Source organism: Acinonyx jubatus, chromosome D3 (assembly GCF_027475565.1).
Source record: "Acinonyx jubatus isolate Ajub_Pintada_27869175 chromosome D3, VMU_Ajub_asm_v1.0, whole genome shotgun sequence".
In the NCBI taxonomy this organism is placed as follows: domain Eukaryota; kingdom Metazoa; phylum Chordata; class Mammalia; order Carnivora; family Felidae; genus Acinonyx; species Acinonyx jubatus.
In genome coordinates, this window is record NC_069392.1 from 17493231 (window position 1) to 17520556 (window position 27326).

The 27326-nt window shown below is 56.4% G+C and overlaps 1 protein-coding gene across 3 annotated transcripts; it reads right to left on the reverse strand.

Annotated features, from left to right (window-relative positions):
* Positions 1-13539: 13539 nt before the first annotated feature.
* Positions 13540-27114, reverse strand: SELPLG (selectin P ligand). 3 transcript variants are annotated; one of them, XM_053205906.1, is made up of 5 exons: positions 26934-27114; positions 26358-26605; positions 25849-25994; positions 15773-16263; positions 13540-15652 (listed from the first exon to the last, which is right to left on the reverse strand). In XM_053205906.1, exons 1-5 carry the CDS (start codon positions 26940-26942, stop codon positions 14831-14833), a joined length of 1716 nt encoding a protein of 571 aa, XP_053061881.1. In that variant the 5' UTR covers positions 26943-27114; the 3' UTR covers positions 13540-14830. The 3 variants fall into 3 exon arrangements, with proteins under 3 accessions (XP_053061881.1, XP_053061880.1, XP_053061882.1); XM_053205905.1 differs by having other exon boundaries at positions 13540-16263; positions 26934-27108; XM_053205907.1 differs by lacking the exons at positions 26358-26605; positions 26934-27114 and adding an exon at positions 19623-19826 and having other exon boundaries at positions 13540-16263; positions 25849-25989.
* Positions 27115-27326: the final 212 nt, after the last annotated feature.

Below are 27326 nucleotides of genomic sequence, written 5' to 3' on the forward strand. Positions count from 1 at the left end.
TCCCACACTGAGAGCGAATGTTATTACTTGCTTCCTGCAAAGTTGAGTCAGCCACCCTCCAAAGTACTGGGCGTCCCTCCCCTCCATGGAGCCCACCGCTGTGCCTCAAGCCCAGCAGGCTCCGTAAGTGCCTGGGGGAGAGGTGGATGGATAAGCACATCCCATCTGACAGATGTGGAGACTGAGGTTCACAGCAGCGTGACCTAGCTCCAACAGCGTGTGGAGATCAGAGCCCTTGTTTCTTCGCCAGCCCCTGTGTCTCACCAACTGTGGGGGGCTGGGCAAATCGCTGCCCCTCTCTGGGCTGCAGCTAAATGGGCTTGGGCCAGATCTCTGCCACGAGCCTGCCAACACGGAGGTCCCGACGCTCTCACACTCCGCCCTTCGTTCGTTCTACAAATATCTCTTGACGTTTACTTTACACCCAGCCGGTGTCAGGCTCTGGGAGACAGTGATGAGCAAACACGGGCACAGAGCTCACGGTGTGGAAGGGAGACCTGAAATAAACAAGTAAACAAACAAATGAGTATCTCACTGCAAACCGGGCTACGTGCTGGGCTGGGGCAGTTCTGGCATTGTAGGGGGCTAGTCTGGTCCCAGAGCTCCTGGGGCCCTCCATGAGGAGCTAATAGCAGAGTTGCTCATGGAGATGAGGAGGAGGTATTTAGGAAGGCAAGGAGGCAGGAGGATCCCCAGCAGCAAGAACAGCACGTGCAAAGGCCGCGAGGTAGTTGGAAACCGGCACCTTCAGAGCGGTTCCGGAAGGTTATTATCCTTTAAGAACAGATGAGCCATGGGGCGCCTGGGTGGCTTAGTCCATTAAAGCGTCTGACTTTAGCTCAGCTCATGATCTCACAGCTTGTGAGTTCAAGCCCTGCATCGGGCTCTCTGCTGTCAGCACAGAGCCCGCTTCAGATCCTCGGTCCGTTCTCTCTCTGGCCCTCCCCCACTTCTGTCTCTCTCTCTCTCTCCCTCTCCTGAGCCAGGTCCGTTTTGTGCACTTCCATAACGCCAGCATCTAGGACAGCGCCTGGCACACAGTAGGCGCTCCATAAATGCTTGTCGCTGTGCGAATGAGCATGCTGACCGCCACTCCTGCACTCCCAGGTTTTGACAACCTCGTGCTCCGAGACTGCCCCAGCCAGTCTTCATCTACCGGAAGGTCTCACATTCTTCACTCTCCAGCCGCAGGGCCTGTTGTGGGGCCCGGCCCAGCTGACCCCCAGGGCCCGCACCGCCATGGCTCCGAGGTGAGCGGGCAGGCCTGGGGCACGGAGCAGGCCAGGCCACTCGCTTGCAACCTATAATCCCGGCCTTGAAGCAATTCCGAGACCCCGCCCGGTGCCCCCCGTACAATTACCAGCTGTGCGCCCGCCCCGCTGAACAGCCGTGGCCGAGGAGGCGGAGAAGGGGAGGGGACCCCCCCACACCCCGCGGCTCGGCCAAGGTCCTCCCCGGTTGAGCCTGGGGCAGCCCGGCCCACCGCAGTCCCCAGCTCTGGCCTCTGGTGGGTTCGGTGCCGCCTCTAATTACACGGCCCTCGGGCCACTGGGACCTGCCCTCCTGGCAAAAATATCCCAAGCCTTTTATGTGGCTGGAGAGGCCTGGGCTGTGGCCCCATCACAGCGTAGTCCTGGCCTTCAGAGGGACACCCATGGAGTGGCCCCCTGGCCGGGGGGGGGGGGGGGGTGGGCTGCTCCAAGGAGGCAGAATGGGCAGGCCAGAGCTCTAGGTGTGCTGTGAAACCCCCCTGGGCCTCAGTTTCCCCACATATAAACTCGAGAGTTTCACTTGCTCCCCAGCTGTGTACCGAGCACCTGTCAACAGGATCTGTGCTGTCGATGAGCCAGAAACGGCCAGCTTTGCGCCGCCGTCGCTGCTCCCCTGCACATCATCGCTCAGTCATCGCCACCTCCAGGAAGCCCTCCCTGACCCCATCTGGAGAGGGATGTCAGCAGCCTCCTCCGTGCTCCCAGCGGGCTCCCCGTTCAGAAGGCTCGAGCACGCCGGGCTCTCGTGGTCTCTCGACATATGACTCTAGACTGTCAGCTTCTCGGGTCCAGAACCAGAGCCTGTCTGTTAAGGCATCCCCACTCTACCAGCTCCTGGACATGGCAGGGGCTCCATAAATGCCGTCCACCGGCTGAATGACTTTAGCCCCATCTGTGCATGTCACAGATGTGGAAACGGAGGCCCAGGGAGGGGCTGTACAATGACGTTATTTTGCTATGCAGCAGCTCCTGTCCGGGAGCAAGGCAGACCAGGGCCCGGCCTCAGGGAGCTCCTAGTAGGGGACACGGATGAGAAACAAGTCAAGTGGCAAATCGGGAAGATAATCCAACACTGTGAAATGCTGTCAAGGAGATAAAAAGGATAAAAGATAGCTTAGAAGTAAGCGGGGGCGGGGGGTAGGTGCCTGGGCAGTTATTTTAGCAACCGTGATCAGGGACAGCCTGTCTGAAGATGTTTCTGAACTGAGGCCTGCAGGATAAGAGACACTAGGCACTCGAGGAGCAGGAGGAAGAGCTCCCGGACCAAGGGAACAGCAGGTGCAAAGGCCCTGAGGTAGGAAAGGGCTCGGCATGAGGCCTCTTCCAGGAAAACGAGACAGCGCGTTGATCCGCTAAGACCCTGGGGTAGTTAAAAGCTTGGACATTAGGGGACCTGCGTTAGCTCCTGGCTCTGCTCCTCACACACTGCGTGGCCCCGAGCCTCGGTTTCCCTTCCTGCATCAGGAGGGGTCAGCGGAGGCTCCTCCAAGCTCTGTCACTCAGTGATCCTAAGTAAATTTTCCACGCGTTTGCATTCACTTGTCGTCGCCACGCTCACCCACGATGGACGGGAGAGCAAAACAGCACTGCCACTTTGGAAAACGGTCTGGCAGCTCCCACAAAGTTAGCCGTCCGCTTCCCGGATGGTCCAGCAACCTCCTTCGTAGGTATCTACCCAAGAGGAATAAAAACACACATCCACACAGAGACAAAAATATCCATGACTGCGTTAATCTACAAGGGCAGAAAACACTGGAAGCAACCCCAATGTCCACCAACAGAAAAACGGGTGAACAGACTGGTACCTCGATGCGGGAGAGCGCTTCTCAGCAGCGAAAGGAAGAGGCCAGGGGCATACGGCGTGGATAAGTCCCATCAACACGCCCAGCGAAAGAACTGGGCCCGGGAGAACACACACTGGGTGATGCCATTTACACGAAGTTCTAGAACAAATGCAAAACTAAGTAAGCTACGGGAACAGAAGTCAGAGGAGCAGTTACCTTGGCAGGGGGTGGTGGTGGTGTTGGCCGGAAAGAGGCACAAAGGAACCTTCTAGGGCCGGAAGCGTATGCTATCTAGACCCGGGTGGCGGTTACACGGGCGTGTGCCTAGGGAAGAATCAAGATGCACCCTTGAGATTCGTGTGTTTTACGTAGGTTATGACTCGGTGAAAAGTTTTCTGGAAAAAAAAAGGAACTCTGCATCGCCCTCTTTTTTTGGAGGGGGCCACAGGAGCCGGTAGGATCTCTGGCTTCCCGTGGCTCTGGTGGCCCGGCCAGCTGCGCGCTGCCTTGTAAACATTTACATTCCCCGCGGCCTGGCCGGTGCAAGGAGCGCTTCGCTAGCCCCGCACGGAAGCCATCTGGGAGGGCAGGAATGTAAACACCGCAGACCTGGCCTCACCCTCCCCATCTGGCCCTGCCCACTGGGTGCCCTCGGGCACGTCGTGCCCCCGCGGTCTCCACTGCCCCTGCCCCACCCGCTACCCCATCGTGGGACGGAATCAGATGGTGCTTCTGAATTCCTTTGCAGCCCTATTGGGAAGGGGGTGGGGTGCCTGACTTTGAGCAGAGGGCTGCTGGCCGAGAGCGAGAAGTGGGGAACTTATACTCTAGTGGAACAAGGAAGATGGTTAAAGTGACAACTTAGTGATATATAAGTCAGGAAAAGGTCAGGGAAAAAGGGACATTCCAGCGAAGCCCTGAAGGCTGTGAGAGAGCGAGTGAGAGAGATGATCAGAGGAAGAGCATTCCAGGCAGCGAGAAGAGCAGTGCAAAGGTCCTGCGGTAGGTGGAGCCTGGCATTTTCAAGGAGAGGAAAAGAAGTATCTGGTGTGGTTGGAACAGAGTGAGTGAGGGGACAGTGGGAGGTTAGAGGGCACCGGGGCCAGACCGTGCAGGGCCTCTGTGGGCGTTGGCAGGGATCTGGGCTTTTACTGTAGGTGAAGAAGGCCAATCATGGGTCCCCATGTGGGCAAACCCTCCACCATATCTCTCCTTGTGTCAAGGCTTTCTCCTCTTTTCCCACCCCCAACAGACACACACACACACACACACACACACACACACACTCTTTCTCTCCAGGACTCTGACCAAGAGATGGCTCTGGGTCCCATCTCTGGGGAGAAGGGGCTCTGTATGAGGCCCTCACAAAAGCCACACAGATTCCCAGCCTCCCCGTGGTTCCTTCCACCCTGACCACCAGTTCCTGCCTCAGCTGGGACAGAAACTGGGCTTGTGGGGGTTCCAGCTGCCTGCTGGGCCCAGGGACATCCTCGCAGAGAGGTCCTTCCATGACATCCAGACCCACCCACCACATGGAAAAGGGCCACATGGGGGGTGACAACAGAGAAGTCAAACCCACCCAGGAGGAGCCAAGACTACCTGCACTTCGAGGACCTCTGGGTTCTGTTCCTTTGGAGCTGGGGGCCCTTGGGCTAGGTTACTCCACCGCCCTGGGCCTCAGTTTCCTCATCTGTAAAATGGGAGTAATAATAACCCCACACCCCTGGATTATCGTGAGAAATCAATGAACCTTGGCACCTCGCATTAAATAAATATGCTAATAATAATAATAATAATATCAGCAACCAAACGACACCTGGGACTGAGAATGCTTGTCTCACCATCTGGACAGCAGCGAACACAGAAGCCTGGCATACAGCAGGCACTCCATAATGCTACCGGATGGAAAGGGGCAGAGCAATTAGGCCCGGTGGCCGTCACCCGCCAGCAGGTCAGTCGGCAGGGGGCGCCCCCATCCTTGAAGGGGGTGTGCCTGCGGGCCTGGGGCTCCCCTCCACACCCCTGCATCCGCCACGCAGCCAGGGCTCCTGAGTGTGGCCAGCGGGCCGCTCTCCCCGGGGGTTAATTCAGACCTCCTGGAGCAGGGACACACGCGGGCGCGGGCCGGGGGGGGGGGGGGGGGGGGAGGATGGGCCCCGACAGCTGGAAACATCTGGTTTGAATTGTCGGTTGGAAGCACCGGCCAGGCAGCCAAGGAATTTGTGAGCTAATTTTAGGCCAAAAGACAGAGAGCTCAGCAGGGCGGGGGTTTGCTCCCCAAACCGCAGGGGCGGAGCTTTGAGGTTCGGGCCGGGGAGGCCTCCGCGGTGCGGCTCAGGTGGTCCGTGTCTGCCCGGAAGCCAGGGACCATCTCTCCCCCGATGGGCAGTAACCAGGCGCCTCCGGTGTGCCAGCCACGCGCACGGTCGTGGCCTCTCCCGTGGCCTTAGGATCAGCAAAGACTCCTCTCCCCATTTCGCAGGCGTGGAAGCTGAGGCTCCCAGAGGTTAGCGGGTTATCCACCATCCTGCAACTGGTAAGCAGTGGAGCCGGGATTCGAACCAGGTCTGCCGGACTCCAAGCCTTACACCTAAGGTTCTCTTGGTCTCCGCCCGCCCCCCGTGCTGACGGCTTTTGTGAATTCCGTCACTGCTCTGCCTCCCTCCCACGCCCGTGCACAGCCTCCCTTGCTCGTTAGTTCATTCAGTAAATGCTCCCTGAACCTCTACTGTGCGCCAGGCACAGTGAGGAGGGGAGAGGGAACATGAGGAACAGGGGCCCCGCCCTTGCACAACAAAATTCATTATCTCCACCTCGCTCCAGATGGTTATCAGTGCTGGACCGGAAAAGGGGGTTGTGGGAAAGGAGACCCAAGGGCAGGGCTGCAGAGAAGACCTCTCAGAAGAGGGGACAGCAAGCTGAGGCCAAAAGGGTGAGACAAGGCCAGCCGGGCAGACATCTGGGAAGACAACATCAGATACAGGAAACAGCAAGTGCAAAGGGCCTGAGGCAGGAGCACGTGAAGAAGAAAGAGCAAGAAGGCGCATGGGGCCAGAAGGCAGTAAGAGGGAGAATATTGTCCTGCGTGTTCATTTGCACCCAGTGATTTGCTGAGGCACCGCTGAAACTCTGTAGGAAATCACTTGAAGCCTGTCCCTCCTGGGGGCCCAGAGCCTGGACAGCAGGGTCTCTGGAAAGAATGAACCCAAGGGAGTGGGGAGCAGCTTGGAACCAACGCCGAGACTGGAGGGGAGTGTGGTTCCCTGTGCCCATGACTCCCCTGGTAGGGTTCGTGTGCCTCGGAAAGGGGACTGTGTCAGTGCCACTTTGGCGCTCTGGTCTGTCATGAGGCCCAGAGAGGGCATTCTCGTTTTGCCGACCTCGGGCATGGGCATGCGGCTCTCCAGTCTCCCGCGGCAGCTGTGGCTACAGCCTTTCGGCCACCAGCCTCCCCTGGCACGCAGAAGCCCATCTGGGTCCCTGAGAACCTCTGGGAAGGGGAGCTCTGTGGGTCTCTCACTGCCGAGTGAGGATAGCAGGGCTTCCTCACCTCGGCACCCTTGATCTCTTGGACCAGACACTTCCCCCCCATTGGGGGGGGGGGGAGGCTGCCCTGTGCACTGCAGGGTGGTTAGCAGCCACCCCGACCACCTACTGGATGCCAGGGGTACAACCAAAAATATTCGCAGACGTGGCAATGTCCCCTGGAGGGCAATGTCACCCCCAGGTGAAGACCACGGGCTCACAGCCTTCCTAGTGAGCACAGCAGGAAGTCTAGGACGACGGTTTACTCACCAGCCAGGGAGGTTGGGGACCCCCGATGCCCTGGCACTTACGGTTTTATTCTGTTTGTTGAGAAACACGAGGAAGACAGAAGTCGAAAGAAGCAAATGAAGCTTACTTAACGCCCGCTGGGCGGTGAACCGCTCAACAGCATGGTGTACTGCCTTCCAGTCTCCTTCCCACATCCAATGATCCCAACAGCTGCGATTTATCGGGCACGCGCTTACTCTCTTCCGGCCTCGTCTCCTTCACCCCTCCCCCAACACCCCCGCGGGGCGACACTGTGATCATCCCATTTCACAGGGGAGGAAACTGAGGCTCAGAGTCCACGTAACATTCCAGGAGGGGCATTGTTCCGTGTTGTCCTTCCAAAACGCTTTCATGCCTACTCCCAGCTGTTGGAATATTCCACGGACACCGCCCAGTCACCTGCTTGGTGCCGGGACCGTTCTAGAGGCAGAGTCGCAGTCCCTGCCCCGCAAGCCTGCGGCATCCCGTGGCCTGGGACCGCGTGTGCAGGGAGCACAGGAGCAGAGGCTGAGGCTGAAGCCCCGCCATTAGGGCCACCCAGAGGGGCACACAGCACACCTGTCCTCGAGGCCAACCACCTTTGGACCCTGAATCCACACACCGCCTCGCATGCGGCTGCGGTTTCAACTTTTGTGAAGTGTCTCTGGGCACAGCGGGGGCTACCTATGGGGGCGGGGCTACCCGTGAGGCGGGGCTACCTGTGAGGGCGGGGCTATATATGGGGGCGGGGGGTGCCTGGGGGCGGGGCTAGCTATGGGGGCAGGGATACCTATGGGGCGGGGCTACCTATGGGACGGGTCTCCTATGAGGGCGGGGCTACCTGTGGGGGCGGGGCTACCTATGGGGCGGGGCTACCTATGGGGGCGGGGCTACCTATGGGGAAATGCAAGAGCCACAGGCTGTTTGTTTTCTGCCCCGGGGGATGGAAGCGTGCCCCCTCTGTGGGGACTGAGAACACCCAGGCCGGCCGTTACTAGGAGGAGCCCTGTTGGGTGAGGACCACACTCTCTTATTCTCCCCCATGGCTTCAGGTCCCACCTCCAGGAGGACCTTCTCGCAGCCCTGCCTCCAGGCTTTCGCTGGCTCCCAAGCTGCCATCCCACGCTGCCTGGTGGGTGCCCTCGCTGCCCACCATATCCTCCCTGTCGGCTCCTCCCAGTTCTGCTGCCTGCCCCGTGGTGGTGTTGTCCCTCCAGCAGGAGCTAGTGTAGATACTCCCATCCTACAGAAGGGAAAATTGGGACCCGAGAGGGTGCTGGCAGGCCCAAGGTCTCACAGAGTTGAGTCTGGGGTGGTTGAATTAGGGAATACCTCTGCCCTACAGTGCTCTCTGGCATCACCCCTGGCACTACGTGGGCACCAAGGATGGGCAGAGCCCAACGGCCGCCTCCCAGCACCTCCCGCCCTCCACGGTGGGCTGGCGTGCGCACAGAACAGCCTCCGGGGAGGACTCTGCTCTGTGTGGCGGAGGGACAGTCGGGCCGAGGGTGTGGCTTTGAGCCCTGGGGATTTGGGGGAATATCCAGCCCTTCCTCAAGAAGCCAGCCTTTGGTGGCTGGTGTCCCCCTGCCCCCCAGCAAGTCCCAGATCTGTGTGGCCTCAGGCAAGTCATTCAACCTCTCTGAACCTCAGTGTGTCCATCTGTAAAATGGAGTTACAAAGAGGACCCGTCTCACAAGGCGAGGATGAAATGAGAAAACACAGGCGACCAATTTAGCACAGAGTAAACTCCTGACTGGCACACAGGGGTGAGCTTTTAGTGCCATTGTTAAGGTTAACAGATGCACAAAACCCTGCCTCGGGCGGCTCACCCGAGTGGAAGGAACAGGTGAGTGAACAGTGGAATGGCATGACGGTGGCATGAGCAGACACACGGACACCCATTTACAGATGGAGAGGTCGAGGCCCGGAGTGGAGGAGAACACACTGGAGTTACCTGTTGGTCAGCCAGGCTCGGGGCAAAGAACCAGAAAGAGGAGGAACGAGCCAACAGGGAGACCAGAGGCATGGCTGGATCCGCTCGGAGCTCTGAAAGGGCTCGGGCCTGGGGGAGCTGACCTCAGAGAGAGGCAGTGGAAGGGGGTGATGGATGCCTCATCCATCAGAGGCAGGAAGCATGTGTGAGGAGTGAGGAGTCCAGTCCGTCCAGACCATGACGCATTTAGGTCAATGCCCAGCAAGTGACAAGACTGGACACGTTTTTTGTACTTGGGTACTAGGGAGTCATGGATGGTGTCTGGGCACAGGAGCAGCTACTGAAGGAAAGAAGGGTTGCATCTACGCAGGACATGGGTGGGACAGCCCCAGGAGCTGTGGCCTCCTCCCGCCTCCCGGGGCCAGATTTCCAAGCCCTCGACCCTCACGCACGCTCCTTCACCCGAGCGGACCCGCAGGCGTGCCCAGCCGGACTCACGAACGCACCTGCCCGCTCGTTCGTTGGCTTGCACTCGAGACGCACTTTCCACACTGTGAAATGCACCAGTCAGGCGAGAACAGTTGGGGGGAGGGGGGGCTTCGGGAAGTGACAATCTCGTGTGACCACCACGCAGACCAAGATCAGGCATGTTCCCATCATCCCGGAAGGCTCCTTCCAGCCCCTCCTTCCAGCTCCTTCCAGCCTCCTCCTCCCCGGCAAGGGTAACCACCGATCTGATTTCCACCGCCATAGCTCAGTTTGGCCTGTTCTCGCCCTGCCTGTTGCTGAAGCCGCAAAATAGACAAACAGCCCTTTGTGTCTGGCCCCTTTAGCCCCGCGTGTGTTTGAGATTCATCCACGTTGTGCATCGATCAACCGTCTGCGCCCTTTTAGTCTGAGTGGTGTCCTATCATCCACATAACCATTCACCAGAAGGTGGATCTTTGGATTGTTTCCAGCCTTGGGGCTATTAATAATAAAGCTGCGAATAGTGTTATCTACAGGACTCTGTAGGCACACATGGCTTCATTCTCTTGCAGAAATACCTAGGAAAGGGATTGCAAAGTTGCCTGGATGCACCACTTGGTGCAAATATGCCAAATGGTGAATATGTGTCCAACGTTGTAAGAAACCGCCACACTGCTGTGCAAAGCGGCTGTGCCCTGGTGCATCTGCGGGAGCAGCGCGTGAGCGTTCTGGCTTCTCTGCGTCCTCGCCAGCACTTGGTATTGTCGGTCTTCAGTTTTAGTCCTTCCGGTGGCACAAAGTGACATCTCGGGCGACTTTCATTTGCATTTCCCTGATGGTCAGTGCCGTTGAGCCTGTTTTCCAGGAGCCTTCTGGACACCTCCGCCTGGAGGTTGACCAGACCCTGCAGACGCCATGTGGCGGAAGCCCAACCCACCGCCCGACCTGCTTCTTCCATGGACGATGCCCAAGTCGCAAACGAGATTTCACTTCCTTCCCTCTCTTCCTCCTCCTGCCAATCCATCACCGACTCCTCCCCTTCCTCCTTCCCAGTTATCCCTCGATTCCTCACCTTCTCGCACCCCTTCTCCGGCCCAGCCCCCCCCCATCCTCTCACAGCCTCGCCCTCCTCCCTGAAGCCATTCTGCCTCCTTCCCAACACCCCAGCCTCGTCCATTCTCCCAATGTCCCCACCCTGTTCTCTACGCTGTCCTCAGTGGCTGGACACATTCTCCTCCCTGCACCCACCCTCCACAACTCTGCACCTTTCCAGCCTCATACCATTTCCTGACTCCTTTCCACCCCACCCCCAAAGTCTGGCTACATCGCACATGCCCAGCAACCCCACCGCCACCCCCACCCCCACCTTTGGGCTCCGGGCCCAGCCACAATGTTATCGTTTTCTGGGCGACCATTTGACAGATCTCTTACTCCCTCCAGGCCGTGAGCCCCAGTGGGCATCCCATGTCTTAACCACATGGCATCCCGGGGACATAGCACAGAGTGGACATACCCTGACATTCGAGTTATGTGGCTCAGCAGAGCGGCACATGGGGAGGGATATGGAGGGCAAGCTTGACGAGCCTCTGCCCAGATCAGCTTCCAGAAGAACCACCGCAAGGCTGACCCCCCGCCCCCATTTCCTGATTTCCTGTCTACCCTCCTTCCTTCCCCACCGCCAGAGCTGAAGTCAGTACAGTCTGCTTTCTTAGCAGAGCAACCTGCCGGAGCAAGTGATCCAGCTTTCTGAGCCTTAGTTTCCCCAGCAGTAAAATGGGATAATAATTGTGTGTTCCCAGCAGTAAAATGGGATAATAATTGTATCCACATCATGGGGTGGTTGTGAGGTCTGGTAGGTCATGCAGGTGACATGTTTGCATGGGGTTGCACATGCACTGACTGCCCAGTCGATGTCCCCGGCCACCTCTCTTTGTCTTAGACCCCGGCATGGCTAGTCCTGCTGTCTGCAAGGAGAGAGCTGGCTTCGGGCTTGTCACCCTCCCAAGTACCAGCGCCTTCCCTCGGCAGCCAGGAGCCACAAGGGTGACTGATGGGGACTTCCAGGCACCAGGACAGGTCAGCAGGGGTGAGAGCTCGGGGCATGGCATTCCCCCAGAACCCCACCGCGACCTCAAGAATAACATAGCACTGTGGTAGGAACGTGGCTTTCGGATTCAGGCTTGAGTTCCAGTCCCAGATCCTATGGGTGACCTGAGACAGGTGACTTCGCCTGTCTAAGCCTCAGTTTCCTCTTCTGTAAAATGAGAATACGAGTTCCTCCTTCCCAGGCTGTTTGAGGGGACTCATGGAGATATTGCAGATGTTCTCTGCTCAGAATATATTTGCTGAATAGATGGTTGGGGTGATTCAGGTGGTGATGTTCAAGGCCAAGGGGAGGTCCGGGCAGGAGGAGGGCACAGTGGGACGTAGGAGCCAGCCTATAGCAGTCTCCAAGGGCCAACTGTTAGAGTTTCAGAATTTTGTAAGCCAGTTGTTTAATAAGTTAAATTATAAAAAACCAAGGTCCGGGGCGCCTGGGTGGCTCAGTCGGTTAAGTGTCCGAAGCTTGATTTTGGCTCCGCTCACGGTCTCACAGTGTGTGAGTTCTAGCCCCGCATCAGGCTCTGTGCTGACAGTGCGAGCCTGCTTGGGCTTCTCCATCTCCCTCTCTCTCTGCCCCTTCCCGTTCTCACTCAAAAATAAATGAACACAAAACACAACAAAAACCCAAGGTCCTCCAGTACTCAAACCTCACCACTTCCTAATTATTTTACTACATTCTACTCTTCTATGTTCTTGAGATTATTTGCATTTATTGTACCATTTACTATATACATAGTTGGTTGCTCCAAATCAGCCAAGGGGGTATTTACACCAAGGAAATTGGCAAGCATCGCAAATCATGGCTGGGATACAAATCCACCCGAGGGGCTGGAGGTTAAACACTCACCAGCACCCTCCCGGGTTCGCAGCGCTCCTGGCCCAGCAATCCCTGCTGCTCCTTTGTCCTCTGGGAAGCTCCCGGCTTTCAAGAGCTCCAAGAGCCGGTGGCGGGTGCCGCCTGGTGGCTGCTTCAAGCACCTGTCATCCCCAGACTTCAATTCTGCGCCTTGGAGAGAGCCATCGAGCCGCCAAGGAGAGCCCTCTGCGGTCACAGTGTCCTCCAGTGGGGGCCGGGGGGGACGTGGAGACCTGCTCCCTACCCAGGAGGACAGGGTGACAAGACCCCAGAGGGACGCTTGCCCCCCAAGTCCTTCAGCCTCTGTGTCCCCAGCTCCACAATATCGAGTCCCCCACATGATTTTTCTCATCGCTCCCAAAGGGCAAGTAAACCCACGATTCCCCTAACGCACAATTCTGCCTTTTCCAGGGTGAGCTGCCCCGGCCCAGGGTGGGCACCCCTCCCCCACCAAAGTGCCCGGAACACCTTGGGTGTCACACTTGTTCTAGAGCGTCAGGGGGCGGGGCAGACAGCCCTCCACTTCTCACTAACTCTGCCCCCACTGCCCCTGGCCCGCCACCTTCCCTCCTGTCTGTCCCTGGTCTCTCCCACCCCCTTTCCAGCTTCAGCCAATACCCCCCAGACTCCACCCTGTCTTTGAACTCTCTCTCACCCTGAAGGGTCCGGCACTCCCAAAGAAGCTGCCGGAGGTATTTTTCTAGAAGAGAAAAAGTCCACCAAAACGAGTTGTAGTCCTCCCCCAGAAGGTAGAACAGGGGCTCAAAGCAGGAGTCCCTTCTGATCAAAAAGCATCAAGAGACAGAAGAACCCAGGTCTGAATCCTGGCTCAGCCACTGGTTTGGGGGGGGTTTTGTTTGTTTTTGTTTTGTTTTTGAGAGAGAGAGAGCGCACAAGCAGAGGAGGGGCAGAGAGAGAGGGAGACAGAATCCGAAGCAGGCTCCGGGCTCCGAGCTGTCAGCACAGAGCCCGACGCGGGGCTCGAACTCATGAACTGTGGGATCACGACCAGATCCGAAGTCCGACGTTTAACCGACTGAGCTCCCCCAGGCGCCCCCGGGCTCAGCTACTGTTGAAGCCACTGTGGAAGCCTTGGCTTTCTGATCCGACCCTCGGGGTCAGCGTGGGTCCGAATGTGGTAACGCACGCACACGGTGAGTGTTGCTTAAATAGGGCAGCCAACTCCTTGATTTGCTGGGGCTGAGCAGTTTCCCCCAACTTAGGGCTCCCGGTGCTACATTCACCAAAGTCCCATGGAAACCGGGCCAGCTGCTCACCCGATGCTCAGATCAGGGGTCAGCGAACACAGAGCCAAATCCAGCCTGCCGCTTTGTTTGTAAATAAAGTTTTATTAGAACGCAGCCAACCCTATTCATTTGTGACACATCGTCAACGACCACACACAATCTACGAGGACCAAGGATGGAACTGACGAGTTGCAACGGGGACCGCGCGGTCTGCAAAACGTCACATATTTTTGGTCTGGCCATTGAAGAAAAAAGTTTGCTGGCCCCAAATTTTGTTCGAAAACCTCGTAGGCCGCAGCTGTGCTCAGCCCTGTGAGGAGCGGGTGTTAAATGGGAGACAGGCCACCCCCCCCTCCCCGGGAGAGGTCAGGGTGAGTTTCTGGGGAGGATGGCACTGACGTTGAGAGGACGCGTTTGTCTGAGAGTTGGGGTGGGAACCAAATTCTGTATGCCAGAACTGGGTCATGGCGGGGGGGGGGGGGTAGTTGAATAAAGTGGATTCGGGGACCAGTTTCCCCATCCCCCCAACGGCCTACAACCTTCCCGGCTGCCCAAGGATGTACCAAGATGCCCCCAGTGTCCAAGAGACAATACTGAAAACTTAAGGCACAGACCGGGGGGTTGGGGGGTTTCTGGAGCGGGCCGGGGCCAGGGTGAACAGCAAGGGACCAAAGCCCCAGCAGGAGACACCTTGACGCCCTGAAACAGCCACCGTTAGTTCATCGAATATTTATTGAGCACCTGCGCTGTCCCGGGCCGTGGGCTGGGGAGTGGGATATTTCAGTGAACAATGACCCACACAGCCCCAAAGAAAGGTATGGCCCTGGGCTCTCCAAGCCCGTCCCAGCCCTCCCGGGCCAGGATCTCACCCTGGGCTCCCTGGGGAGATGCCCAAGAAAACCCAAGCTGCCCCAAGTCGGAGAGGGGCAGGGAATGGCCTCCAGAATCCAGCACTCCTGCCCCCAAAATGCCCCCTTTCCTGTGTGGTGACCATGGCAACCAGAAGAAAATGGGCGTGAGGGCGGGGGATTCACCGGGCGCTTGGGGATGAGGCTCCAGCCGTGGAAGGCCTCAGAGGGAGCCCAGACAGGTGGGAGACAGGGAGGTGGAGGGATCTCCCCGGGCCCCCCCGGAGGCCGGAGGGAGGATGCGGTGGCTTGCCCACAGTCCTGCTTTGGCTGCAAGAGTTCAGCTGCTCTCCTTCCTGTGGGGTACCTGGGGGCTCTGTCCTAGAGATCCCCATCCCTAGGGGCCCCAAGGAAGCCCGGACCCGTGGAACAGAGCCGGGGTGCTCAGTGGTGGCCCAGCGGGCCTTGGAGGGAGCAGGGAGGCGAGGGTCCTGTTCAGATGGATGAGCGGGTGAGGGGTGGGGGTTAAGGGAGGAAACTCTGCAAGGTGAGGTCATCCCCATCTCGGCCCTCCCTCGGCCCCGCCTTTAGGCCCTGGCTCTTGGCATTGGGCAGGTCCCCGTTGGCCGTGGCCGAGGGCACTTCGCCCCCCTCAGGCAGCAGGGACGAGATGCAGACCATCTCAGTGGGGGAATAATTGCGCACAGGGTACATGTGATTCTTGCGAGAGAGGCGGACAGCCAGCACCACTGTGCACACGAGGAAGATAGTGGCCACCAGGGCCAGGACGAGGATGGCCAGCAGGCACTGCTTCACAGGGATGCGGTCCAGAGCCTCTGTGGGGCTGGGGGCCACGGAGCTCTGGGGGGCAAGATTCTGATTATTTTTCCATTGTTTGATGAAGCCATCAGATGAATTGCCTACCGCCACGGTGGTGCTGTTGTGAGGATCAGAGGGCACAAGCAGGGCCATGGTTAGGCTCCTTGTAGTCGCAGGACCTGTGGATGGGACCTTCGTGGTGGCGGGATCTGTGGACAGGGCCTCTGTGGCAGTGGGCTCCGTGGATGTGGACAGGGCATCCGTGGCTTCTGGTCCCGTGGACGGGGCCTCTGTGGCCGCAGTTTGTGTGGTCTGTGCCTCTATGGCTGCCGGCCCCGTGGACGGGGCCTCTGTGGCCACAGGTTGTGTGGTCAGGGCCTCTGTGGCTGCCGGCCCCGTGGACAGGGCCTCTGTGGCCGCAGGTTGTGTGGTCAGGGCCTCTGTGGCTGCCGGCCCTGTGGACGGGGCCTCTGTGGCCACAGGTTGTGTGGTCAGTGCCTCTGTGGCTGCCGGCCCCGTGGACAGGGCCTCTGTGGCCGCAGGTTGTGTGGTCAGGGCCTCTGTGGCTGCCGGCCCTGTGGACGGGGCCTCTGTGGCCGCAGGTTGTGTGGTCAGGGCCTCTGTGGCTGCCGGCTCCGTGGACAGGGCCTCAATGGTGGCGAGCTCTGTGGATGGAGACCCCTCTGTGGATGAAGCCTCTGTGATGGGAAGTAACACAGTGACCTGTTCTTTGCTCAGAGGGCCCAGAGTGACGGGAACCCCCTGCGTGGCCACTTCCATGCTCAGATCCCCCATGGCCATCCCTCTTGCGTCCAGGCCAACGGAGTCCCCTCTGGCTATCACCAGAGTGGCTTGTTCAGGAGTTCCGGAATCCTTCTGCCCCAATGTTGCCGTCTCAGCTAGAAATGTCCAGGTCAGGGACACAGGCCCAGGTCTATTTGTAAAAAGCGTCTCTGGAGGGTCCGTGCCAATATAGTCATACATGTCCTGTTCTGGGTCCTCCTCCACTTGTTTCTGGCCCTGCACAAGCAGGGGGTCCGGGGCCTCAATGGTTCCATTCTCCCATGTCTCCCGCAGCTGCAGGCTGCTGTCAGAGCCCAGCAAAATCAGAAGCAGGAGGACTTGCAGAGGCATGGCACCTGGAGGCAGACACAGACAGAGAGACATCAGGACAGGCTCACCCCTGGGCCTGCCGAACACCCTCTACTGCAACCCCAGACAGCCTCAGCTAGGAGGGTGTCTGACCTGGGGCAGGCACCTAGCGTCCTCATAACCCGGCATTTACCTGGTACGCGGTAGCCCCCCAGCAAATAGCGGCCATCGTTATTTATCAACATTAACTCCTTTTTTTAGGTTTACTAATTTTGAGAGGGAGAGAGGAAGCGTGAGAGGGGGAGGGGCAGAGAGAGAGAGGAGGGAGCGAGAATCCCAGGCAGGCTCCTCCGCACGGTCAGCATGGAGCCCGATGTGGGGCTCGAACTCACAAACCATGAGATCACACCCTGAGGCAAAGTCCAACACGTAACCGACTTAACTCCCTGCCTTTCTGATTAAAACTTTAAAATTGTGGGCAAGACCGCCCACCGGGGTATAGAAAAGAAATATTAGAGCTTCCAGTTATATAGTTATGTCATCCACTTTGTAATTTCTATTTCTGTGCATAATTCATAGATCAACGCATCCGTATTGTCCACTGATGGAGTTCGTGAGCAGAAGAGTTTGGAGACCACAGGTGTGCAGGATAAAGCTGCTTGTTTGGACCCTTGAGGCCTTTTTTTTTTTTTTTTTTTTGAGGAGACGGTTCCTGATACATCTCTCTGTGTCCCTCTATTCCATTCTGCTTTGTCTTGGCTCCCACCCTACATAGCCCAGGCCTGTTCTTCAGATCCTCAGTTTTTTCCCCCTCCTTTCTCAGTGTCTCAGTTTGGTCTGGTTCCCTTCTGTCTTCACTTCCACATTTTGGGAGGACAGTACCTACCTCGTGGCTTATAGTGAGGATGAAACAGGCCCTACAAAGCCCTTAGCACTCGATTCCCATGACAAGCTCCCGAAAAGAGCGGCTACTTTGCCTCCATCAGTAAGCCGATCCTGTAAGTCCTCAAGGGCCCAGAGCCATCAACTGTACTATCTGGGGCCAGGAGAAAACACATCTCTTTGGAACAGTCCTGCCCTCAGGCAGCTGATAGTCATTTCACTTACCTGGGGGTCCATTCTGCTGTGACCCTTCAGCCCCCTGACCAGTGGCCAAAAAGGGCAGTGCCTCTGCTTTTGACCGTCTCATTGGTCTTTCTTCCCAGCATTGTGAACACCCATATATATATAAAGTTTAAGCTTGTTTATTTCTGAGAGAGAGAGAGACAGACAGAATATCCCAAGCAGGCTCCATGCTGTCAGCACAGAGCCTAACCCAGGGCTCGATCTCAGGAACCGTGAGATCATGACCTGAGCTGAAATCAAGAGTCGGATGCTCAACGAACTGAGCCACCCAGGCGCCCCTGAACTTGCTTTCTTGATTGCTCTCTCTCCCTTATGCTTCCCCTGGCACGGGCTGTTGTTTATGGGATTCGGAGTCATGCACTTGAGAATCCTGTGGCTAGTGACAGCTGTGTCCTGGGCCAGGATTCAGGTATTCCTGGTTTCCTTGGATACAATACCTTCAGCAGTGTGCAATCCCAAGCACTGTGCCTGGGGCAGAGCCTGGGTCAGTTCCAGTACTTTTCCTTGTCCTTCACATAATTTAGAGCAGTAGTCATACATGTCCTGTTCTGTTGCTCATCATTCCTTGAGTGACTATAACGTACTCCTAGGCCCCTCAGCTCCCAGGCTCCACTTGACCTCCTCCACTTGTTAGTTAGAATCATGTTGGTTTCCAAAATGGCAGCCTGGGGGCACCTGGGTGGCTCAATCGGTTAAGCCGATTGAGCTTGGGAGTCTCTCTCTCCCTCTCTGCCTCTCTTCCACTCACGCTCTCTGTCTCTCAAAATAAATAAACTTAAAGAAAAAAAAAAGTCCTTCAGCTGCCTGGGTGGCTCAGTTGATTAAAAGTCTGACTCTTGACTTCGGCTCAGGTCACGATCTCATGGTTTGTGGGATGGAGCTTCACATCGGGCTCTGTGCTGACGGCACAGAGCCTGCTTAGGATTCTCTCTCTCTCTCTCTCTCTGCCCCTTCCCAGAGCACACATGGGCTCTCTCTCTGTCTCTCAAAATAAATAAACATTAAAAAAAAAAAAGTACTGATGTTTAAAAAAATAAATTAAAAAAATCGTGTCTTAAAATAATTTCTTAAACCAGGGCGCCTGGGTGGCTCGGTCGGTTAAGCGTCCGACTTCAGCTCAGGTCATGATCTCACAGTTCGTGGGTTCGAGCCCCATGTGGGGCTCTGTGCTGTCAGTGTAGAGCCCACTCTAGGTCCTCTGTCTCCTTCTCTCTCTCTCTGCCCGTCCCCCGATCTCGCTCTATCCCAAAACTAAATGTTAAAAAAAGTTCAAAAATAAAATAAAATAATTTCTCAAACCAAACTTCATGATATTTGCACCAGACACATCAGGCCCTCAAGCTGAGGGCAAAGTACAAGCTAGTGCACGCGCACGCGCGCACACACGCGCGTGCACCTGTACACACACGACACACACCCCAGCCCCAGGTGGGATATTCCTCAGGTACTGCTTCCTGCCCAAGGTCAAAGGAAAGGACAGAAGACAAACGGCTAGCTGATACAGGTCACAGTCATGCATGACATGAGTCTCCGTCAGTTGACAAATATCTGAGTAAATTACAAGAAAAAGGTAATCTTAGGGGCCCCTGGGCGGCTCAGTCGGTTGAACATCCAACTTCAGCTCAGGTCACGATTTCACAGCTTGTGAGTTCGAGCCCCGCATCGGGCTCTGTGCTGACAGCTCGAAGCCTGGAGCCTGCTTCGGGCTGTGTTTCCCTGTCTCTGCCCCTCCGCTGCTCACACTCTGTCTCTCTCTCAAAAATAAAGGAAGAGTAAATAAATTTTAAAAAGAGAGAAACTTCATCTTGACTTCACCTCCCCCCATCTTGACTTATGCTCCCCCCCATAGCATAAACCAGTAACCCTTCACAACCCCGGTGCAGCTCTTCCTGCCACGGGTCCCGTCCCCGTGATTTAGGAAAATCACTTTTTTTTGCACCAAAGACGTCTTCAAGAATTCTTTCTTGGCCGTCAGCTCCGAACCCCACCATCACTCCAAAACCTCATCACTCACAATTATCTTCATTTTACCGTGGAGAGATGAAGCTCTACCTCAGAGAGGTAAAGCAACTTGCCCAAAGACACACAGCTGCCAAAGATCAGACTGGAACCCAGTGAAGATCCGGGAAGGCTTTGTGGAGAAAGCTGACCTAGCTGAGGGGGCAGAAGGACCAAAGGCTTGGAAGAGACCTAAGCTTGTTGTATCTATGGCCGGGGTTGGGGACCCAGCTGAGGGAAGGAGGGCAGACTAAGAATAAGGAGACCTTGAAGGCCGTCTCACCCAGAAAGGTCAGCCCCATATGTCCCGAGGGCTATGCAGGGCACAGCATCGAGAGAACAGGCTGGGGGGGGGGGGGAGGGGGGGGAGAGAAAAAGATGTTCCGGTCTCAGTTCTGTCCCATAGAAGCTGTAGGACCTTGAATTGCTGAGCCTCAGTTTTCTCATCTGCAAAATGGGGATAAGAAACCACATCTATCTCATCGAGCTGTTAAAGGAATACAACAAGAGAGTGGATTCAAAAGTTCCAGGCTCCCACTAGGATGAGGGGCCATAAGGCAAGTTGAGGGCCAAGCACAAGCTAGCACACACCCCCCTCCCTAGGCGGGATGTGTGCGATAGTCCTCAGGCACCCCTGGCTGCCCAAGAACAAAGGAAAGGAAAGATAACAAATGGTTAGCTGATAGAGATGACAGTCTTGCAGGACCTCAGTCTCTCTCTCTCCGTTTACAAGTGTCTTGGTAAATTACAAGAAAAAGGCAATCTGTCAATAGCCTAATCTCCAGAAACCTCTAGACTCAGTTTCCTGGAGCCCCAACATCACCCTCCCCTCCACAGCGATGTGGGGAACAAAGGTAAGAAGGAAACGGCGGGTAAGATTAAGTGTATTTGTAACCTGCAGCCCATCGACGAATACTTGAGGCAAAACAGAACAGAACCGTTTCTCCAGGAACCCCCTGCCGTCCTACTGTTAATGCCTCACTAGAGGGAAAACCACCTTAGCTTGACAACCGCAAGGCCTCAGGTATCTTAGGAGCCCTCTTTAGCACATCAAAGTCCTTCTGGAGGCTTCCCTTTTGTCTTCACCTCCCCCAACCCCAGAGCTTACAGCCCCTGGGCAGCTCTTCCTGCCCCCGGGTCCTAGCCCCGAGCCTTAACAAAATCACCTTTTTGCACCAAAGATGTCTTCAAGAAACCTTTCTTGGCTGTCAGTTCCAGACTCCCATCATTCCAAAACCCCATCAAGTAGGTGCTTACTAAACGGATCCCCCCCCTACACACACACACACACACACACACACACACACACACATTCTTTGTCTCCCTCTTCAGGAGGCAGTTTCTTTGCACAAGGGTGGAGCTCCTGCTTGGGGGTACAGGACAGGGCCTGATCTTGGCCCTGCTTTCCTGGGGCGGGGCGGGGGAGGGGGACTTTAGGAAGAAGCCACCAGCTGGGATAGTGTTTCAAAATTACGAAGACTTGTACCCTTCACCCCCCACTCGGGCAGCTCTCGGTTCCTGGAAGGCAGAGCTCTCAGCCACTTCCTGGAAGCAGAGAGGCTAGGAACAAAAAAAAAAAAAGCCCCACCCGCTGTTCCTGCGTGGAGGGTGGAGGAGGGCGTGGAGGGGGCTCTCGCCCTCCCCTGCCCTCTCCCTGCGCCCATCCCCACCTCCCCTGCATGCAGAGGCAACTTGGGGTGGAGGAGAGACCGCTCAGCAGCCGTGTCACCTGAGCCTCGTTCCACCCTCTCTGAGCCTCAGTGTCCTAATCTGTAAAACGGGCGACCTTGCTTCAAAGAATGGTCCTGAGAATCTAATAGCATGCTGCAGGGAAGGTCCCTGAAGCTGGCATCCAGCAGGGAGTGTTTTACTGGGAGAGCCTCTTGGGGGCTGTGCACAGAGGGGCAGAGGAAACAGAAATCTCAGAGTCAGGGAAGGTACGGATACGGCGGCCTCCCCACCTCCGCCATGGGCAGTGAGGGAGGCTTCGGGTCCAGCGTGAGAGCAGAGGCCTCCCTGTGTGTTGAGATGAGACAGAGCACACCGGGAAAGCTCCCATCTCCCGGCCCAGGTCTAATTAGGGCCAACATCCTCGTCCAAGATTCCTGATGTTAGTGCTGAAAATCATCCCCTTATCCCTCATCCTGTGGCCTCAGTCCCAGGCAAGCTGGGGTGGCCGGTCACCCCAGCCTGCTGCCTGCCATCCCACAGACCTCAAGGGACAGGGACCATGGACATCACAGCCGCGAGCCAGGCTGTGGCTGGGCAGGCAACAGCCTATTCGACAGGGAAAAAAAAATCCCGGCTCCTGGGGGTGCTGTGACTCCGAGGGGGCCGTGCAGGTAGCGAGGAGAGGAGCGCTGTGTCTGGCTCCCAAGCCAGTGCTCCCAAGTAAGTGCTTTACTTCAAGTTAAATGCATGGTGATATAAGGACGATGGTATTCCAGAAGGCCCCACTGCGGCTGGACCATTTCATCACCCTACTCACTCCACCCTGGCACTGGCCTTTGCGAATCCCATTACACAGATTAGGACAGCAAGGCTCAGGAGAGTGAAGTCCGTTCCTCAGAGCGGTGAAGCCCCCACCTTCCACCTTTCTCCCCCCAGAGGCAGGAAAACGGTCACTCACCACAGGAGGGGGGCTCTGAGAGAGGGGCAGACTTGTCACACCCTTGTCACACTCTTCCTGCTTGCCTAACAGAGTAGGTCAGATACGGCCCGTTTCCTGTCTTTCACCCTAAAACCAGGGTGCTCTGCCCGAGCCCCACCCAGGCTGTGGAGGGGCAGGCTGTTGGCGGGGGGCCCACACCCCGCTCCAGGCGTGGGGAAGACGCCAGGGCGCCGTAAGAAGCTTGGGACTTTGCATTCAGAATCTTGGATCCCGGGAATCCCGGCACTCAAGAGTTTGGAACCTCAAGATGTGAAAGACTGAGCGTCTCAGGGTGTGGGTGAAACAGCCACCAAGAGAAGGGAAGGCTCCAGATCAACAAGTAGGTCAAACTGAGGCCCAGGTGCCCTCCCCCTCAGACCTCAGGGCATTTCTCAGGGCTGGCGGACAGGATAGGCCCCGGCCCAGCCCGGCCCAGCTCAGGATCTGATCCAGTCAAACCAGATCCAGTCCCGGCTCTGGCACTTACAAGCTGCGTGACCTTGGGCAACCGAACTCACCTCTCTGAGCCACAGGCTCCTCATCTGGAATACGAAGACAATGACGACAGCACGGAGTGGGGTGGTTGTGGGTTGAAGCGAGCTGGCTCAGGCTGAGGGTTTAGCACACATTAAGTGCTCAACAATGGCCAGCTGTTGTCCTTGTCATTCTGCATTTAGGGCCATCTCCCGGAAATATCCCCAAAGGCATTGCTTTGACATACCTACCTCTGATCTTGGCGGAGAGGGCTGGGACGGGGAGCCCTAGAAAACTGTCTCCACAGCAGGCCCTGGCCCATGCCTGCTTTGCAAAGCACATGTGTCAAGTGTAGACAAGGTTCCAGGCACTGGTTTGAGAGCTATTCATGAATTACTAGCTCACTCAGGCCCTACAACCTCCTCTATTAATCCCATGTGAGGGATTAATAATCCCATCTATTCTCCAGAGTTGAGCAAATGGCACCTTCTCCAAGAAGCCATCCTGGATTGCTCAGGCATAGTCATTCCCATTGTTTAAACCATTTAAAATGTTTGCTTACTTGAGGCTCCTGGGTGGCTCAGTCGGTTAAGCATCTGACTCTTGATTTCAGCTCATGATCTCATGGTCGAGAGATCAAGAGCCCCACGTCGGGCTCCACACTGGGCTTGGAGCCTGTTTAACATTCTTTCACTCTCTCCCTCTGCCCCTCCCCTACTCATCGTGCTCTCTCTCTCTTTCTCTCTCTCTCTAAAAAATAAATAGGGGCGCCTGAGTGGCTCAATTAAGTCTCCGACTTCGGCTCAGGTCATGATCTCGCTGTTTGTGGGTTCGAGCCCCGCGTCGGGCTCTGTGCTGACAGCTCGGAGCCTGGAGCCTGCTTCGGATTCTGTGTCTCCCAAGTTCTCTGCTCCTCCCCCGCTCATGCTCTCTCTCTCTCTCTCTCTCAAAAATAAATAAACATTAAAAAAAATTAAAAATAAAACAGTAAAAAATAAATAAAATGTTTACTGTCTAAAACTCCATTCCCACTGGCCCATAAACTCCAAGGGGACAGGAGAGATGTCGCCGTTCACACCACATGCGCAGGGCTCAGCAGGCACCGTGACACCTGCCCATCGGCACGGGCACCGTGGCTGCCCCACTGCCTCCGCCAGATCACAAGCTCTTGCAGGGCAGTCTCCGCTGGGTCCCCAGCACCGACAGGCCTGGCCTCCTGGGGGTCATTAAACGCCTGCTGCAGGGGTGGTGTGTGAATGGGACAGAGGCCACCAGCAGGCAGGTGCACAGGACATGTGCCCTCGGGCTTCCCGCAGGTGCCTGCACTTCCCCACCTTTTCTCAGCATCTCCCCCGCCCCCAGCAAGGAGCCCTTTCAGACTTTCTTCCCCTTAAATTTTTTTTCCTTAAGTACATCTGAACTCGCGACCCTGAGATCAAGACCTGAGCTGAGATCAGGAGTCAGATGCCCAACCGACTGGGCCCCCCAGGCGCCCCCTCCCCCCCATGCATTTTAATACCACAGATACACCTGTTTACTGTTCCGTAGCCTTTGCAGGAACACGAGCCACAGTGACGGTGAAGACTTTGGGGTTTTGCCCACCTACCAAAAAACCTAACTTTCCCCTTTTGGACCCTGAATTGGCTAGCCTGGTCCAGAGGAGGCAAGCTGTTTTGCACACGTGAATTCAAAGAGACCTACTCCTGGTTTTAGTTTAACAACCCATGGCTGGCTGAAGACCTGTGTCGACAGCCAGGTGGACAAGCACACAGACGCACAGACATGCTCCAGCCATGCTGTCTCCTTCTCGCCTGAGTCTCGTGCCCCGCCCCACCCCCACCATCTTCTTGCTCAAGGTCAGCAAAGGAGACTGAGAAGCCAGGGCCGGGGTCGCCGGGGGCTCCGCGAGGGTCCTGCAGCCAGACGGGGCCGCGGTATGTCCAAGCCCGGCCACCTCCCAGCCAGGCCACCGTGGGCAGCCGTTTGTCCCCTCTGAGGGTTTCCCATCTGCACAAAGGGGGCACAGCATGCTTGGACGATTCCCCGGGCCCTCCGAAGCCCCTGCTCCAGCCTGGCCGAGCTTCCCCAGAGGCGCGCAGCCCAACAGCCCGGTCCCTTCCGCTATCCGGGTTTCAATCTCCCTTGGCTGCTGGCCTAGCCTGGTGAGGAAGGCATAGACCATTTTGGGTGTGGCCAGGCAAGCCCCAAAGGAAGCCACCAACGCGTCTGGGCCTAGGGGGGGTCACCTCCTGAGCCCCTTGCCCAGTGAGAGGCCTGCTCTCGGGGGACTCGAAGTCAGAGATGGGAGAGGAGGAAAACGAGAGGGTCCAGGAGGGAAGGAAGAGAACTCCCGGCGCCTGGAGCCCTAGATCATTGTCTATGGGGTGTGTGTGTGTGTGTGTGTGTGTGTGTGTGTGTGTGTCGGGGGCCATAGCTTTAGGTACTACCCCCCCACCACTCTCCTTTACGTCCTGAAAGCACCCCAAATACAAATACCTAAGAGTATTCAAATTCTGATGATTACTTTCTCTTTTGCTAGCAATATTAGTGTCCTAATTCTAATATTTTCATACTTTTTCGTATTTTTTGTTTCGTATTTTTTCAACAATTTTTCCAACGTCATAACAAGTGAAAGTGCAAAGAACACAGTTTTGGAGGGGCGCCTGGATGGCTCAGCTGGTTAAGTCCCCGACTCTTGATTTCGGCTCAGGTCATTGATCTCATGGTTCGTGAGTCTGAACCTTGCGTCAGGCTCCGCGTCGACAATGCAGAGCCTGCTTGGGATTCTCAATCTCTGCCCCTCCCCTGATTGCACTCTCTCTCAAATAAATAAATAAACATAAATAAATAAATAAATAGATAGATAGATAAATAAATAGATAAATAAGTAAATAAAGTGAGGGAAAAACAAAAAAAGAATGCAGCTTTGGAGACAGTATTTTTATGGATCCAGAGCCTCAGAAGCTTCCAGATAGGCCCTGCACCTGCTCCCCCTTTCTGGAATCACCCAGCCATAACCCCAGCTCTGCTCTGAGCAATTCCCTTCACCTCCCCATGCCTTGTATGAAAGGAGGGGTAGCATGAGTTTTAGAGACATGCTCCTGATTTTTCGGACTTTTTCTATTAAGAAATGTCACCCTCTCCGAGCCAGCAGCTGCTGGCAGTCCCGATGGGAAGGTTAGGATAGAAGTTGAGGATCTGGAAGAGACTGTGGAATAAGGCCACGACCTCGATCCTGAGCCCCTCTCCCCTCACCCCGAGCCCAGGCTCTGGTTCAGAGCTCAGGTCCTGCCCCGGGACTGCCCTCGGCTGTCAGGCAGGCCAGGCCTGCCGGTCCCACAGCTGCCCCCAGCCACTCCCTATGGTTTTGTGAGCTGGCACTTACCCTGCTCAGCAGAGCATGAGACAGCTGCCTCGTGAGCCGGGGAGCAGCCGCTTCTCTGCCTCAGTGACAGGGACTGAGCCCACACTGCCAGGGCACTGCTGTGGCATCCGGGGCTGTGGTCCCAGACCCTGCCAACCTTCAACGGCCTGTGTGAAAGAAGGAAGCGAGAATGTGGTTACTCAGACAGGGCCACGTGACGGCCCACACCCCCTTGTTTGTGACAGTTTTGGTGACAATGTTGATTGAGACTGGGTGGGTGGTGACGGACTGGGACCTGCTGAGCCCGGGAGCACTCTGGGGTTCTGGTAGGTATGAAAACATCAAGAAGCTTCTAGAACATTTCTGGGGAGGGCTGGTTGAGGAGGCCCCAGCGCGACCCCACGGTGATGGAGAGTAGGGGTGGGGCGACCCTGCCCTGGAGGGAAGGCAGTGACCAGACACAAATAAGGATGGTTCTAGACTCCTGTCCAAGAAGGGAGCCGGGGTGGGAGAAACCACAGAACACACACCTTCCTGAGGTTTGCAAATACGATGCAGTCATTCCTTCCAGAGTCATCTCTAGATGCACAGGTGGTCCTTTTAGCTCCAATCGGTAACTTCTCTGAGGAGCTAGATGGCAAAGTCCATCAGGGCAAGACATGCTTATTTTATTTCTCCGTCCAGACTCGCTCATTTGGCCACGTCTGGCACACCAAGGCTGCATGCTCGGAGGTCCAAAAGCAAGCAGTTCTGGGCTCTGGCTCCAGAAGCTCTTCGTCTGGTGGGGAAGCCAGCAGGTGAACCAGTAAACAGACCATTACACTCAGTATTGTCACCCTGCGGCGAGCGAGGGAGGGGCCCCTAAACCACCCTGGCCAAGGGAGGGGCTGTCAGGGGAGTCTTCCAAGAAATGGTGCAGGGATGAGAAGTAGGGTTGGGCTGGGTGGGCATCCCAGGCAGAGAGCACAGCGTGGCCAATGGCCAGGAGACCTAAGAGAGCACAGAACTCTCAAGGGAGTGAAGGAAAGCATCATCTCCCGGGGTCTGGCCTGTGGCTTTGTATAGGTGGGATGCAGGACGTATGCGGACAGGGGTTCTTACCCTACCTTACACATAGGCAGTTTTAAAATGGAAACCGGGGGCGCCTGGGGGGCTCAGCGAGTTGGGCGTCCAACTTCGGCTCAGGTCATGATCTCACGGTTCGTGGGTTCGAGCCCCGTGTCAGGCTCAGGGCTGACAGCTCGGAGCCTGGAGCCTGCTTCGCATTCTGTCTCTCTCTCTCTCTCTCTCTCTCTCAAAAATAAATAAACATTAAAAAAACTTTTTTAATGGAAACTGGAAACCCAGTGGGTATTCACCACTGGGGCCTCCATCCTGGAAGGGACCAAAAACTCCCCGGTCTGCAGAGACAGGGAAACTGAGGCCCCAAAAGGGAGGTAAGAATGTTAGAACTTCCCACCCTTCCCCAGCAGGTTTGGAAGTAGCCAGCCCTCAGGAAC